The sequence below is a fragment of the Erythrolamprus reginae genome, chromosome 2 (genome assembly GCF_031021105.1).
Source record: "Erythrolamprus reginae isolate rEryReg1 chromosome 2, rEryReg1.hap1, whole genome shotgun sequence".
Lineage (NCBI taxonomy): Eukaryota > Metazoa > Chordata > Lepidosauria > Squamata > Dipsadidae > Erythrolamprus > Erythrolamprus reginae.
The window spans coordinates 337921494-337938873 of record NC_091951.1 but is presented as its reverse complement, the minus strand read 5'-3'; the positions used below and the strand labels follow the sequence as shown (position 1 = coordinate 337938873).

Here is a 17380-nt window from a genome sequence, read left to right as displayed (position 1 = left end):
GTTTGGGCAAATTGATCCGAACTGGGAGGACAAACTATATATAAACAGGCAGCAAACCCCACACTCACCAGCACTGATGATGTTATCTCGCCTGTAATGAGATATCTGCAAGCAAACAACCATGTTTAGAAATCCCAAAAAATGCAGGACACTTATTTTCAGTAGAATATGTATTATTACTTTAAAAGCTGAAATAACTAACATTCAAGTTGTTTGATAGATAGATAGATAGATAGATAGATAGATAGATAGATAGATAGATAGATAGATGATAGATAGATAGATGATAGATAAATAGATAGATAGATAGATAGATGATTGATAGATGCTAGATAGATAGATAGATAGATAGATGATTGATAGATAGATAGATGATAGATAGATTAGATAGATAGATAGATAGATAGATAGATAGATGATAGATAGATAGATAGATAGATAGATAGACAGACATGAAGAAAGTAATGTCCAAGATTTGTTTTAAAAACGTAATATATATAGTTTCAAAACATTCTCAGTATTGAGTGCTTACCTATGTTTAAATTAAATTCATGCTATTAATTTTGTGGTTTCCAAACATTACAACTGTATTTAATTAGTTAGTTAGTTAGTTACCCAACTGTATTGGGTGTGCCTGTCCAAGATATTTACACTGTATAATTTTAGATATTTTTAAATATTAGATTTGTTATTTTACATTGTTTTTATTATTGCTGCGAGCCGCCCCGAGTCTACGGAGAGGGGCGGCATACAAATCTAATTAATAATAACAATAATAATAATAATAATAATAATAATAATAATAATAATAATGTATAACCCATCAACAGAAAAACATACCAGAGATAATTGTATTCTGTGTTTTGTTACAGGGAAATTTGCCAAAATATTCACACAACTCTCTGATGGTTCAAGCCCTGAAGACCAACTTAACAGACCCAGATGTCCATATTCTCTTCTTTGATGTGGAAGCTCTGATTATTCAGTTACTAACTGAGGAAGCCTCCAGGCCTAACACAGCCCTTATTTCCCCCGAGAATTTACAGAAAGCATCTGGCAGCTCGGACAAAGGAAGTCCCTTCCTGGCTGGCAAGCGAGCCGCAGTCCTGCTCCAGCAGGTCAAAGAAACCGTCAAAGAAACCATCAAGGAAAACATAAAAGAGCGTCTTTTTGACGAAGACGACGAGGATGAGGAAGCCAGACGAAGAGAGGACAGTGACCCTGAATACCGGTCTAGCAAATCAAAGCCATTGACGCTCTTAGAATACAACCTAACCATGGACACAGCCAAGCTGTTTATGTCGTGTCTTCATGCTTGGGGCTTGAACAGTGTCCTGGATGAACTTTGCAGCGAGCGTCTAGGGATGCTGAGGCCTCACCGTTCTGTCTCCTTTGGCTTGCTTTCAAGAGGTGGCCACATGTCCTTGATGCTCCCAGGGTATCATAAGCCGGTAGACCAGGTACCCGCTAGTGATAGGAAAGAGATAGTAAAGCCTGACTGCCTGACAGAGCGACACATCAGGGGGACGTACGGCATCTCGCGCGCAGTGACAACCCAGCACCTCCTTTCCATCATCTCCCTGGCCAACACCTTGATGAGCATGACCAACGCAACTTTTATTGGGGAGCATATGAAGAAGGGTCCAGCCAGGTATCACAGACAACTTCCTTTGCTCGTTGTTCATCTCTTGTTTTCTCTCCCTTCCCCCTTCCCCAGAATTCCATCCTGCATTGCAAACTTGATCCAGCAGTCCATGACGCAACGGACCATATCCCCAATGAATGTGAAACAATGCCAATATTGCCATGCCCTTTGTTTTTTATTTTTATTTATTTATTTATTTATTCATTTGTCCAATACACAAATACATAGGAAGAAAAATAGACATGTGATAATATAAAAGAGGGTAAAAGTGAACTTAGGAGGAGAGGATATATAAACAATGTCGGTTGGCGGGTCCCAGGGGAAGAGCCTTCTCTGTGGCGGCCCGGACCCTCTGGAACCAACTCCCCCCGGAGATTAGAACTGCCCCTACTCTCCTTGCCTTTCGTAAGCTCCTTAAAACCCACCTTTGTCGTCAGGCATGGGGGAACTGAGTCATCTCCCCCGGGCATATACAATTTATGAATGGTATGTCTGTATGTATGTTTGTTTAGAAAATGGGGTTTTTAAAATATTTTAAAATTGTAATTTAGATTTGTTGTAAATTGTTTCACTTTGTTGTGAGCCGCCCCGAGTCTGCGGATAGGGGCGGCATACAAATCTAAATAATAAATAAATAAATAAATATGAAAGGAAGAGAAATATAAGATAGGTGAAAGAAAGGAAAGACAATTGGACAGGGGACGAAAGGCACACCAGTGCACTTATGTACGCCCCTTACTGGCCTCTTAGGAACCTGGAGAGGTCAATCGTGGAGAGTCTAAGGGAGAAGTATTGGGGGTTAGGGGTTGACACAATTGAGTCCGGTAATGAGTTCCACGTTTCGATAACTCGATTGTTGAAGTCATATTTTTTACAGTTTGTATAATTGTGTAACAGTATTGCTGTGGGTTTCAAGTGTCTGATTGAACAACGCCTCCTTATCCTCGATCTTTCCATTAGAATAGAATAGAATAGAATTTTATTGGCCAAGTGTGATTGGACACACAAGGAATTTGTCTTGGTGCATATGCTCTCAGTGTACATAAAAGAAAAAGATACATTTGTCAAGAATCATGTGGTACAACACTTAATGATTGTCATAGGGGTCAAATAAGCAATGAAGAAACAATATTAATAAAAATCTTAGGATACAAGCAACAAGTTACAGTCATACAGTCCTAAGTGGGAAGAAAAGGATGATAGGAATGATGAGAAAAACTAGTAGAAATAGAAGTGCAGATTTAGTAAAAAGTCTGACAGTGTTGAGGGAATTATTTGTTACCAGAGTAATGGCGTTAGGGAAAAACCTGTTCTTATGTCTAATTGTGTGTGTGTGTGTGTGTGTGTGTGTGTGTGTGTGTGTGTGTGTGTATAAGATCTAAAGATATATGCAGTGGTTAGAACACAGTATTTCAGGCTAATTTCTGCTGCCTGCTGGCTGTCTGCATTTAGGCAGTTTGAATCTCACCAGGCTCAAGGTTAATTCAGCCTTCCATCCTTCCGAGGTCGGTAAAATGAGGGCCAGATTGTTGGGGGCAATAGGCTTACTTTGTAAATCGCTTAGAGGGCTGTACAATTACTGTAAAGCTATATATAAGTCTAAGTGCTATTGCTGTTGCTATTTTGCACCAGCTAAAACGTCTGGAAATTCTTCTTTAGCCCGATGTTGAGCACATTGCAGTAGTCCATGCACGAGATGACCAGGTTTTGAGAACAGGAACTCCCAATCCAGGAAGGAGCGCAATTGGCACACAGCATGTAGTTGTACAAAGGCTCTCCTAGTCACAATTGCCACCTGCTCATTGAGCAGGAGTCATGAAGTCTAGGAGAACCCACAGATTGCACACCGGGTCTGTCTGGGGTTAGTGCAACCCCAACAAGAACTAAAGATTAAAGTCCCACAGCCAGAAAATCCCATGCACCCAAAGCCACTACGATGTTAAACAGTCATTAATGAGAGTCTTCACAAGAACCATTACAAAAGTGCCTGTCCAACAAGGAAAAGCAAAAGAAATTCTGGAAGAGGGTCAATATTTTCTAGAAAATTATGAAGAATTGGAGGAAACAAATGGGCTAGAGAGAAGATCAGGAAAAGAAAAGTACCGTATTTTTGGAATAAAAGATGCACCTCCCTCCCCAAAAGAGGATGGAAATGTTGGTGCGCCTTATACACTGAATTTTTGACATTTTTGGCCTCCCGAAGCCCTGCCCCCACGTCCAATTTTTGAAAAAAAATGGGCCCATTGTGTGCAAAAATGGGATGCGCAGCAGGTTTGGGAAGTCTGCAGAAAGCTCCTGGGGGCTTCTGGAAGGCAAAAACACACTGTCCACCCCATTTTTGCAAAAAACGGGCAAAAAAGATCAGTTTTTGCAAAAAAAACAGGGTGCACAGAGGATTTGAGAGGCTTGCAAAATGATCTTGGAGGCTGGGGAGAACAATTTTTTTTACTATTACCTCTTTGAAATCTTGCTGCGTCTTATACAGTGGTACCTCGTCTTATGAACTTAGTTCGTTCCATGATGAGGTTCGTAAGTGGAAAAGTTCGTAAGATGAAACAATGTTTCCCATAGGAATCAATGTAAAAGCAAATAATGCGTGCAATCCCAAAACTCATCCCTTTTGCCTTGCGCAGCTGGGAATCCCCGCCTCCGGACTTCCGTTGTCAGCTGAAGTGCGCGTTCTTGCGCTGCTGGGATTCCCCTGAGGCTCCCCTCGCTGGGAAACTCCACCTCTGGACTTCCGTTGCCAGCTGAAGCGCCCATTCTTGCACTGCTGGGATTCCCCTGAGGCTCCCCTCGCTGGGATTCAAAGCAGCGCTGGCAAAAATGAAGGGAATCCCAGCGAGGGGAGCCTCAGGGAAGTCCGGAGGCAGGGCATCCCGGCGGCGGAGGCTTGGGTTCGTAAGGTGAAAATAGTTCGGAAGAAGAGGCAAAAAAAATCTTAAACACCGCGTTCGTATCTCGAAACGTTAGTTAGAAGAAGCGTTTGTAAGACAAGGTACCACTGTACACTGGTGTGCCTTCTATTCTGAAAAATACGGTACTGCAGATCGATATAGATAAGGTAGGAGTTTCTAATAGGTTTTCTTAAGGCTCAAATATGAAAGTATATACAATCTCCTTTATGTGCTTAGTTATAAATTCACAAGTGTTTTATTTGTAGGCCACCTAGACCAGGGACTCCTGAACTTGGAAGAGTGAAGACTTCTACTCCACTTGCTAGTCCAACAACACAAGGGCTGATTAAACAAGGTAACGAACATCGTCAGGCTTTTGAGAATTTGTGAACAACTACGCTGTAGTCAAAACTTGTTCGCATCATTTTTTTCCAGCTCTGAAATATATGCATTTTATTAAATTTGGATTAGAGTTTAGTCTGCTTTTACAAAACCTGAAAAGGAAAACACATTGTCTTTGGCAATGACACTGAGTCAAAATCTTTGATAATGATGAGAAATTACTAATATCCATGAAAGTTGAAGTCTTTCTATGTGCAATATTTGAACCCATAAATTTTTTTTTTTAAACTCTACCATGCTCACTCTTAGGAATTTTACTTCCCGTCCAACTTTATATTGCATTCACCCATCATTCTCTTTCACAGTTTAATAGTAACTATGAATTTGGAAATATGTTCTGTTGCATTTTAGACGTGGATTCAAGGTCAGCTTGTTATGGGGTGAAACTGGCAGGTGACAGCTTAATTTCTCATAGATTGCAATTCAAATGACATTTGACCCATCTGGTGGAAAAATAGCAATTGCCTTGGTCAGATTTTTGTTTCATTTTTTATGTTTATTGAAATACTTATAGCTCGTTTTTATCCAGTAGTAACCTTAAGGATGGGGGGAACAGGTTCAAAATGTTCTCTTCCCTTTCACCTTTTCTATTATTGATGCTATAGGTGAACTTTCTCTACTGTTTAGCACATGTAAGCTGCAAGTTGTCCTGCCCTCATTTTTTAAAATAGTTTTAAAAAATGAAGGATTCTACAGCGTTTGCAGAAAATAAAGCTTAAATATTTATTTGCCTGCATGTAAATGATGTATAATTTATAGTAAAGGTTGCAAATGCAATCCTCAGCAAAATTAAATCCATTTTTAAAAATCCAGAAAAACAGTGCTAAACAATACATAAACCTAACCAATAAGGACATAATTACAATATTTTTAATCCTCTGAACCAGTTAAAGGCCAAGTTAATGATAAAGGAAAGCTTTAGAAGAGTTTGAAGTTTCACCGAGTAAAAATTCTACAAACAGAACATCAGCGAAAAGGTTTTGTTGATTTGTGACCACCTATTAAACTGCTCTGCTAGATGGACAGAAAAGTAGCTGTTTTCTGATATTATATGTACTTCTCCAAAAATGAAATGAAAGTTCATTAATATATTGACCAAAAAGGTTAGCTCACTATTTTTTATAAAATCTGTCTCATTGACTTTTTAATTTTTTGTGTGCCATGCAAAGTACAGTGGTACCTCATGATATGAACTTAATTGGTTCCAGGAGGAGGTTCATAACGTGAAAAGTTCGTAAGACGAAACAATGTTTCCCATAGGAATCAATGTAAAAGCAAATAATGCGTGCAAATCCTTCAGGAAAATCCCAAACTTTAGAAGGGAGGTGAACAGAGGGCAGGGAGGAGCAGCTAAAGGGGGCGGGTGGAAGAAGCAAGGCTAGGCTAAAGGGTGAGTGGGAAGGAAGAAAGGCAAGGGGGGCGCCCCTCCCTTTTGTTTCTTCAAAAGACTCCCTTTCAGTGCCTCTGCAAGCACGCTGTTCTCTGCAAAGTCTTTCTCCCTCCAAGCCGCCCCTCCCTTTTCTTTCTTCAAAAGACACCCTTTCAGTGCCTCTGCAAGCACGCTGTTCTCTGCAAAGTCTTTCTCCCTCCAAGCCGCCCCTCCCTTTTCTTTCTTCAAAAGACACCCTTTCAGTGCCTCTGCAAGCACGCTGTTCTCTGCAAAGTCTTTCTCCCTCCAAGCCGCCCCTCCCTTTTCTTTCTTCAAAAGACTCCCTTTCAGTGCCTCTGCAAGCACGCTGTTCTCTGCAAAGTCTTTCTCCCTCCAAGCCGCCCCTCCCTTTTCTTTCTTCAAAAGACACCCTTTCAGTGCCTCTGCAAGCACGCTGTTCTCTGCAAAGTCTTTCTCCCTCCAAGCCGCCCCTCCCTTTTCTTTCTTCAAAAGACACCCTTTCAGTGCCTCTGCAAGCACACTGTTCTCCTACTTTTGTTAATGCAAAGTCGTTCCCCCTCCAAGCCGCCCCTCCCTTTTCTTTCTTCAAAAAAGGGAAAAAAAAGAAACCCCTTCATCCCAGAAGCAGCGGCTTGGGTTCGTAAGGTGAAAATAGTTTGGAAGACGAGGCAAAAAAATCTTAAACACCGGGTTCGTATCTTGAAAAGTTCGTTAGAAGAGACGTTCGTAAGATGAGGTACCACTGTACTTGTAATATTATACATTATATCAGTGTTTTTCAACCAGTGTGCCGTGGCACACTAGTGTGCCGCGACACATGGTCAGGTGTGCCGCGAAGCTCAGAGAAAGAAAGCAAGAGAGAGAGAAAGCAAGAGAGAAAGAAAGCAAGAGAGAGAGAGAGAGAAAGCAAAAGAGAGAGAGAGAGAACAAGAGAGAGAGAAAGAAAGCAAGAGAGAGAGAAAACAAGAGAAAGAAAGAGAGAGAGAGCAAGAGAGAGAAAGAAAGCAAGAGAGAGGGAGGGAGGGAAGGAGAGAGAGATAAAGACATAGAGGGTGGTAGGGAGGGAGAGAGAAAGAGAGCAAAATAGAGGAAGGAAGGAAGAGAAAGAAAGAGGGATGGAGAGAGAGAGAGAAAGAGGAAGGGAGAGAAAGAGGGAGAAAGAAATAGAGTGAAGGGGAGGAAGAGAGAGAGAATTTTTTTGTCCAACCTTTTTTTAGCCGTCCCCCCGCTCAATGTGCCCCAGGGTTTCGTAAATGCAAAAAATGTGCCGCGGCTCAAAAAAGGTTGAAAATCACTGCATTATATAACATTATGGGTTATAATAATGCCAGCTAAAAGGTCAGGAATTATTAAGAGTTTAGTCTATAGCACCATCATGCAAGCAGCTGCAATAAACCAATTACATCTCCATGTACGTTTTTTTGTAATTGCTCCACCATCACCACCCCAAAAACTCATGGAATCTCACATTTAGCAGACTCATGCTAAATATTATATTAAATGTTTTGTGGCTTTGACTTTCTTGGCAAGATCTTGCATGATTTAACCTTGGCAAGATTTCTTCTATTGTTCCGTGGTTGATGTTTGTTATTTATGGGATCCATGAGTAGTGACATGGGATGTTGTAGATGGCTTCATAGCCATTGCCGTTGTGTTTTTAGCTTCTTTTTGGTCTTTACTAAGCAGATCTACAGCTAGAAGGCTAGAATTTTTTTTTGGTGGGGGGGCTCATTACTTTCAGTTTCATTGCTCTCATTTTCCCCAATAAACATACAAAAGAATAGAGTAGATAGAGTAAAGTAGAGAAGAGTAGAGTAGAATAGAGTAAAATGATTAGACTAGACTAGACTAGACTAGACTAGACTAGACTAGACTAGACTAGACTAGACTAGACTAGACTAGACTAGACTAGACTGGAACGGAACGGAATGGAATGGAATAGAATAGAATAGAATAGAATAAAATGGAATAGTTCTTTTTTTGGCCAAGTGTGATTGGACACACAAATAATTTGTCTCTGAAAGCTCTTGGGATAAGTACAAGTATAGAGAAGTGATTGTGTTTGTTCATTATTTCTATACAAGGAATGATGATCAGTTTCACAACTGAGACATTCTAAATGTTGCATCTGGTACCATGTATGTGTGCAACAAATTTTACTTTTCCCCCCTATAGAATCTATATCCCCATTACCATGACTTTTCCCCCCTAACCAAGGTTAACCCCTTCAGTTGACAGGTGTCTTATTTCTCCAAAATGAGAAGTTGGTTATTTAACGATTTTGCAAGTGTTGTTAGTTCTAATCCCAATGCAGAGAATATAGAAAAACCAGTTACTTAAAAATCAGTTACCATGACTTTGCTACGGTTATGTTTACACGTCTTTTCATTTCTTCACTTTTATTGTGTAAGCTGCCTAGCGTATCCTCATGGCGAGACAGGCGGCAAATAAATGTAATGAACAAATAAATAAATAGAAAAACCAGCAACTTTACTTGTATTTGTTAAAAATTGTAATCCAATTGCCTTCCACTCAGAGGCAATTGTGTTTGCATGCCAGGGAAGTGGATAAATTACACATGGGACTAGTGAAAAAGCATGTTATCATTCTTTGTGTATTTGTATAATAGCATGTGTTCTAAATAGAGCAGTGGTTCTCAACCTGGAGGTTGGGACCCCTTTGGGGGGTCGAATGACCGTTTCATAGGGGTCGCCTAAGACTATGGGAAAAGACAAATATATAGAGAATTATTAAAAGCAGAAGAACAAGTAGTAAAAGGATTGACGAGATATTGGCAGGATGAATTAGAAATTGATGAATGGGATATGGAAGGCATAATTGAAAATATCAAAAGAATTAAAAACACAAGAATAAGAGAGATGAGAAGAAAAATATTACATAAATGGTATTATACACCAGTACAATTAGCACGTTTTCAAACAACGAAGAAAGGAAATTATTGGCATGGGTGCAAGGAAAAAGGAGTATTTATGCATATGTTTTGGGAATGTAATAAAGTTCAAAAATTTTGGAAACAAATACAAGTGGAAGTGAATAAAATTATGAATGGTAATTGGAAAATAACTAAGGAAGCAGCATTATTGATTAAAAATAGTTAGGTAAAAGAATATGAGGAAATCAAAATTGCAGCGATAGAAAGTGCCCAGGCAACAATAGTGCTTGGGTAGAAATATGACAATAAATGGACGATAAAAAATTGGTGCAGATACATGGTGGACCACATTCACTATGAAATTATGGAAATTAGACTACATAATTACAATGAGAAGAAATTAGCAACAGTGAGGCGGTGGGAGAAGGTCAAAAATTATATATTAACAACATCAGTAAGCGATGCAAATGTAAGAAATAAAATCCAATCACTTTATAAAGAATGAACAATGTAACCCAGAGATGAAGCAAATGAAGGATACAAAATTGAATCTTCCCTGGCGAAGGGAATTTTTCTTTTCTTTTTGGTGATGGCACATTTTATGCTTATGTTTTGTTTTTTGTAAAATTCTTTAAAAAATCAATAAAAATTATATTAAAAAAAAAAGGAAAAGACAAATTTCCCATGGTGTTAGGAACTAAAGCTTCTATTCTGGCACCTTGGAACATATTTTTACAATCCGACCAATCAAGAGTTTACAGTGGGAGTGTCCCTCTGACCTTCCTGCCAATCAGCTTAAAGCTCTGTTGGGAGAATTGGCGCTAGACTTATGGTTAGGGGTCCCCACAACATGAGGAATTATATTAAGGGGTCGCGGCATTAGAAAGGTTGAGAACCACTGAAATAGAGGGACTTCTGCTGGCGCGTTTTACTTTTTTTCATTATGCTTTCTCAATTTGAAACGCCGAACAGTACAAGGGATCTTTGGTTTTCTATTTATTTATTTTTTTCTTCCTGAGATAGGTTTTCTGAAATAGTTTTGTTCTATGGTCAGTTTAATAGCTGGATCAATTGAAAGCTTTATTTTTTCTTATTTTGTTTTTAGTGGATAGAAGGATTCAGTGTAAAGTAAATATTTTGATAACTGCATGGTGACGTGATGCAAGTCCCTGAAAAACAGACACATAATTCTGGTAGCATTTTTTTTGGTATGAAATTACCCATAATAGGGTATACTTTAAATGAAATGATTAGAGTGGTGTTTCTCTCTCCCCCCGCCCCCCCCCCTTAGTCTGCTTTCCCCCAAATAAGGCAGCCACTGATAATAAGCCCAATCAGGCTTTTGAGTGCATGGCAATAAGGCAAAGCACTTATTTCAGAGTTCAAAAAATATATAACACAGAGTCTTATTTTCAGGGGCAAACAATATCTGTCTGTCTGTCTGTCTGTCTGTCTGTCTGTCTGTCTGTCTGTCTGTCTGTCTGTCTGTCTATCTATTATCTATCTATCTATCTATCATCTATCTATCTATCTATCTATCTATCTATCTATCTATCTATCTATCTATCTATTCTATCTATCAATCATCTATCTATCTATCTATCTATCTATCTATCTATCTATCTATTCTATCTATCTATCTATCTATCTATCTATCTATTCTATCTATCAATCATCTATCTATCTATCTATCTATCTATCTATCTATCTATCTATTCTATCTATCTATCTATCAATCATCTCTCTATCTCTCTATCTCTCTATCTCTCTATTCTATCTATCTATCATCTATCTATCTATCTATCTATCTATCTATCTATCTATCTATCTATCTATTCTATCTATCAATCATCTATCTATCTATCTATCTATCTATCTATCTATCTATCTATCTATCTATCTATCTATCTATCCATCCATCCATCCATCCATCCATCCATCCATCCATCCATCCATCCATATATCTATCTATCTTAGAGTGGTGTAAATAAAGAGATAGAGAGAAATATATACAGATATATTATCTCTGACATCACTTATTGCAAATTCACTTATTATGCTTCTAGTTAATTACTTCTTCTCCAATCTAATAATAAATATCAAGGAAATGAATACTATTTTTGGTTAAACCAATAGTAAAAAAATAACAGTGCTGCATATATTTCTATAAACAAGAAATTGTATCCCGGATGAGTTGTTCAACTTAAGTGTTTCTTAATCTGTTCTCTCTCTCTCTCTCTCTCTCTCTACACACACACACACACACACACACACACACACCATTTTGCTGGCTTTAACTTGGTTACTTGTAGCACATTTAAGACACTGGCGAACAGAGCCTGCATGTAATCGATTCATGCAGTGATTATTTTTCAGGTTGCTGGAGAGTCCAATGCTGCTGCCCCGCTATACACAAAGCCAGCTGTTGTTGTTTTCAGTTGCATTGATTGGTATAAACAGTGACAGCCAGAGAGGCTGGTCTCTTCTCCCCCCTCCGTCCCTTGGATCACAAAAGAGCACAAACCTCAATATTGCACGGTAAACTTTCAGCCTGGAATTCACGGGCATATTTAGGGAAGATCTTTGCATTTATCAGCCTGAATCCTTTACCAGCTGTATTGAGCTCTTTCTCACACACACCCTCCCCACTTTACATGAAGTGCATCAAGCCGGGTTTGCGCATGCCAGCGTGATGCATTTGTGTGGAAATCATACAAGCAGTAATTTTGATGCAGATGTCTTAGAGTAACCGAAGTAGTTCACTGCATGAAAACCAAACATACAATACAGGAAACAATGTGCAATTTGTTCTGGAGCCTGAGCCCATTGTCATCCTGCAATGGAATAAAGGAGAGGGATTAATTTGAAGATGCTTGTGCATGACATATGGTAATTCCCTCCAAGAAGGGAAGTGTCAGCGAAGTGACCTCTAAATCTTAACATTGACCTCCGGTTGTAGAATGGTGTGTGCCATAAGGTCTGCCTGCCCTTTTATATGATAATTTGATTCGTGAAGCATTAGGGAAGCCATAAAGTTTATGGCGGCTTTTGGACCGCCTTCTCGTTTAAAATAAAAAATTAAGAACCCCCTCCATGATTCGCAAGATGGTCCACCATAAAATGGAAGAAGTTTTAATTTGGCAAACGCTATTTTTAAAAAATAATTGGTTTTTAAAGAAGTGGATTGCCTGAAGAGATTTGTTTGTTTGTTTGTTTGTTTGTTCGTTCATTTGTTCATTCATTTATTTATTTGCAGTCAGGGGGTAGGTAAAGCAAGTAGAATGCTTGGCTGCATAGCTGGAAGTATAACAAGCAGGAATGGTAGAAGGTTTTAAGCATCAAACATATCAGGAAAGACTTAATGAACTCAATCTGTATAGTCTGGAGGACAGAAGGGAAAGAGGGGACATGATTGAAACATTTAAATATGTTAAAATGTTAAATAAAGTTCAGGAAGGATGTGTTTTTTATAGGAAAGTGAACACAAGAACAAGGAGGCACAATCTGAGGTTAGTTGGGGAAAAGATCAGAAGCAACATGAGAAAATATTATTTTACTGAAAGAGTAGTAGATGCTTGGAACATGCCTGGGATAAACATCCTAAGATAAAATACAGGAAACAGTATGAGGGCAGACTAGATGGACCATGAGGTCTTTTCCTGCCGTTAATGTTCTATGTTTCTATGTTTCTATTTATTTATTTATTTCAATGGACTTAGGATGGTGTACAACGGTAAAACAACATACAAAATTTAAATGTGGGAGGTCAGCTCAAAATACTCTGTGTAAGGTTTTTCTCAATCAAGCAAACAAACTTAAAATAACAGAATCATAATGAAGCATTTTTTTAAAAAAAAAATCAATAAAATTAAGCTAAATTGTTTGCAAATACAGTGATCCCTCGATTTTCGCGATCTCGTTCTTAGCGAAACGCTATATCGCGATTTTTCCACCCGATGACGTCACTCCCTTCCTTTCTCATCTTTCTTTCTCTCGTTCTCTATCTTGCTTCTTCCTCTCTCACACTCTGTTCCTCCCTCTCTCATCTCTTTCTTTCCTTCTCTCTCTTTCTCTATCTCTCCCCCTCTTGCTGGCGGGTGGCGGGCGGCGGGCGGCGGGTGGGCGGGCGAGCGGGGGCATCAGCGAGGAGCCAGGGTTTCCCCTTTGCGTGGGCGGCGGGGAAACCCCGATCTTCGTCTGCTCGCTGCTGCTGCAGCAGCAGCGAGCAGACGAAAATCGGAGTTTCCCCGCCGCCCACGCAAAGGGGAAAGCCCGATTCGGCTCCTCGCTGCTGCCGCCGAGCAGATCAGCTGCTGGGCGGCCGCAGCAGCAGCGAGCAGACGAAGATCCGGGTTTCCCCACTGCCCACGCAAAGGGGAAAGCCCGATTCGGCTCCTCGCTGCTGCCGCCGAGCAGATCAGCTGCTGGGCGGCCGCAGCAGCAGCGAGCAGACGAAGATCCGGGTTTCCCCGCCGCCCACGCAAAGGGGAAAGCCCGATTCGGCTCCCCGCTGCTGCCGCCGAGCAGATCAGCTGCTGGGCGGCCGCAGCAGCAGCGAGCAGACGAAGATCCGGGTTTCCCCGCCGCCCACGCAAGGGGGAAAGCCCGATTCGGCTCCCCGCTGCTGCCGCCGAGCAGATCAGCTGCTGGGCGGCCGCAGCAGCAGCGAGCAGACGAAGATCCGGGTTTCCCCACCGCCCACGCAAACTCCACCATCTGCGCATGCGCGGCCATGGAAAAAGGGCGTGCATGCGCAGATGGTGTTTTTACTTCCGCAACCCTACATCGCGAAAAATAGATTATCGCGAGGGGTCTTGGAACGGAACCCTCGCGATAATCGAGGGATCACTGTATACCAAAAGTTTCAGTGTACCAACTTAAGCGTGATCCCTTAATACTTTCACAAATAGTTAAGATTTTACATCACTTCAGAAAGGTGAATGTATTTCTGTTAAGGAAGAAAGCTTAATACTACATAACGCCTTGGGAAATTTAGCATATTTTGCAAACAGCATGAAGTTTAAGTATGATCCCATATCAAAACATATAAGTTTTGATATCAAAACATATCAAGGATTAGTTTTCAAAAAGGGCCGTTGATTTTGCCTTGCTCTCTCCAGCCAATTCTGAAAAAGCCATTGTTTCAAGGCTATGCTGTGGTTTTTTTGTTTTCGTTTTGAAGTAGTCATAATATGAATTCACTACTTACATCTGGTTTGTTAAAATAATAATTCCGTATGAAGGACATACGCTGGTCCTACTGAGATATATTTTCTGTCCGCATGCCATGAGTTCGCCCATTGCACTAAGCCATAATGTGCTTTGGATGGCTTAGTATGTTGTGTGAACTTACCGGTGTGCTTTGTCATTTGTATTTATGTAAGTGTTCAGTTCTGGAGACCTCACCTACAAAAAGATATTGACAAAATTGAACGGGTCCAAAGACAGGCTACAAGAATGGTGGAAGGTCTTAAGTATAAAACGCATCAGGAAAGACTTAATGAACTCAATCTGTATAGTCTGGAAGACAGAAGGAAAAGGGGGGACATGATCGAAACATTTAAATATGTTAAAGGGTTAAATAGGGTTCAGGAGGGAAGTGTTTTTAATAGGAAAGTGAACACAAGAACAAGGGGACACAATCTGAAGTTAGTTGGGGGAAAGATCAAAGGCAACATGAGAAAATATTATTTTACTGAAAGAGTAGTAGATCCTTGGAACAAACTTCCAGCAGACGTGGTTGGTAAATCCACAGTAACTGAATTTAAACATGCCTGGGATAAACATATATCCATTGTAAGATAAAATACAGAAAATAGTATAAGGGCAGACTAGATGGACCATGAGGTCTTTTTCTGCCGTCAGTCTTCTATGTTTCTATGTTTCTATGTAACAGAGGCTACGTATTGGGGGATAGTTAAGGAAGCACCAGAAAGGGTTGGTTTTTCAGAGCTTTAAGAAAACATAGCATAGGAATCAACAGGAATCCCCCCCCCCCTTTTAGTTTTTTTTTCAGGTCAAAGAGTCTTTACTCTCTTCATTTGCCTGTCTTTGGTAGCTTTAAGCCTTTTTTAGGATTTGTTCTACATCTATTGATTTTTTTTAAAAAAAAATTCAACCCCCTTGAATAGTTGGAAAACAGGAACTGTCCATTTTGGATAAAAGGGTTCCTTGCAACCTATCCCCTTTGCCCCTCTCCCCGCCAGAAAATATACCAGGTTAGAATTCTCAAAATGCCTTGGGACTTCCTTGTGTCCAACCGATGGCAAAGTTTAACCCATACAATTGGTTCTCAGTAAGTCATAGTTAAACAAACCCATTGCTTCTTGTCCTACCCTCAGGTGCTTGGTCTGCGGAGAAAGGTGGCATACAAATCTAATAAATACAAATACAAATGCATACAAATATATTAAATACTATTCTCCAAAGCACCTGGGGGTAGAACAAGAAGCAATGGGTGGAAACTACGATGGTCGCCCAGAAAGTAATGCACCACATTTTTTTTCTTCAACAATTATTTATTGAGCACAATGAAACTTACACACAAAAAAGAATGATGTTTCTTCTACACTCCCTATTTTTCCATGTAATCTCCGTCCTGTTCTCCATTGCATCTGGAAGGAGAGTCCAACATGGGTAATACTCCAATTCTATTGGTAGAGACTGAGTTAAAAATTTACATATTATTTGAGCACCGCCCCCTCTGCTCTTCCCATGAGCCAGTTTTAAAAACTCAGTCTAAGTGTAGAGACATACTGAGTTCTAGCTTAAAGAGTTTAAGTAATTAAAATGTGAAAAATAGTGAATAAATGTTTTTAGCTTGTTGTTACCGTTTTAATCCTCTTCTTTGTATTTCAGATGCAGAAGACTGAAGTGGATCAGACGGTCAGGGGTCTCTGTCCTCAGCGGACAAACACCCCCAACGAACCTTCTCAGGGGTTGTTTGCCTTCCCCCAGTGGGAGCACCCCGTAGAGAAGCACCCAGCCTGGGGGTCCCTGGTCTCCGAGACCATACCGGGGCTGTCAGCCGAAGGTGGGGGGGTCCGCCCCCCCCACTGGGAGGCTTGAAAGCCGAGTGCTTGAAGCGGACGGAGCCGAGCGCTTCACAGCTGACTGGGAAGTCAGCGGAGCGGCCGTTGGAGCCGCCACGGTGGCTGCAGAAGCCGAAACCGCCAAGCGCCCCGAAAGGACCCATAACGGGTGCGGGCACCCTCCGGAGGACGAGAGGGGGCAGGAAGACACCCCCCGGTCGGCGGAGGGGCCTGAGAGCGGCCGGAGAGCCGCGCGAACTGGGCGCCGCCATCTTGGAGGCGGCTGGAGCAGCAAGACGCATTTTGGCGCGCAAAAGCTTTTTTCGGGCGGCAAACAAGCGCGAACGGGCGAATCGGCCCTAGTGCGCAGGCGCGGGCCCATGGAGGCAAAAGACGCCATTTTTGGAGCGCTTCTGACGAGGATAGCGAGAGCCAAGCTACCGGTGGTCAGAAAGCCATAATCCTGGGCCTTTGGTGGAAGGAAAGTTTCCATATTACGCAGCAGCCGTGAGTACTATGGAGGAACATCAAGGGAAGGAGGCCCCCAGCTCCCCCGCCTCATCTAAGGACAAGGCAAAAGGGAAGGCTAAAGAGAAAACAAAGTCACACTCTTCTGCCTCCTCCTCCTCCATTAAAGAGGCTGAAAAACGTATTAAAGCATTGGAAAAGAAGCTGGAAGCAGCATTACAGGCATCCCCAGTGGGTCTCCCTCTAACTCAGAGGCAACCTTCAGACCCTATGTCACACCCATCTACCTTTGGGCCTACAGGGGTTACACCAGAAGGGGACTGGTCACCAGATAGGCAGTTTCTGCCCCTACCCCAGGCCATGCCTTCGCCCAGCACTTCCTGGGCCAGGCCAGGTTCGGCTGCCCAGACAACAAGGGGCCTCCAGGGGCCCACAGCCACCTTTACGCCCACAGCGGCGGGCTTGCGTTCCCAGCCCGGGGCGTGGCAGAATTTACCCCCAGACCTGCAGGACCTTATCGCTAATGCGTACTCGCAGAACATGGCGCCAGGGGTGCAACAGTATGGTGGGCCTCCTCAACAAGCGGCAGGTTCGTGGTCGGCACCGCCCCCCTCGGGTTTTGGTTCCCTATTAGAAGAGCAAGAACAATTTGAG

General features: G+C 41.5%; 1 protein-coding gene across 1 annotated transcript in view; it reads left to right on the top strand.

Moving 5' to 3' along the window:
• WDR7 (WD repeat domain 7) overlaps positions 1-17380 on the top strand; it is a 390669-nt gene that overhangs the window by 75407 nt on the left and 297882 nt on the right. Inside the window, exons 15-16 of the mRNA XM_070743517.1 lie at positions 873-1651; positions 4809-4897. Coding sequence (XP_070599618.1) covers positions 873-1651; positions 4809-4897 — 868 coding nt within the window. The remainder of the gene's footprint in view (positions 1-872; positions 1652-4808; positions 4898-17380) is intronic.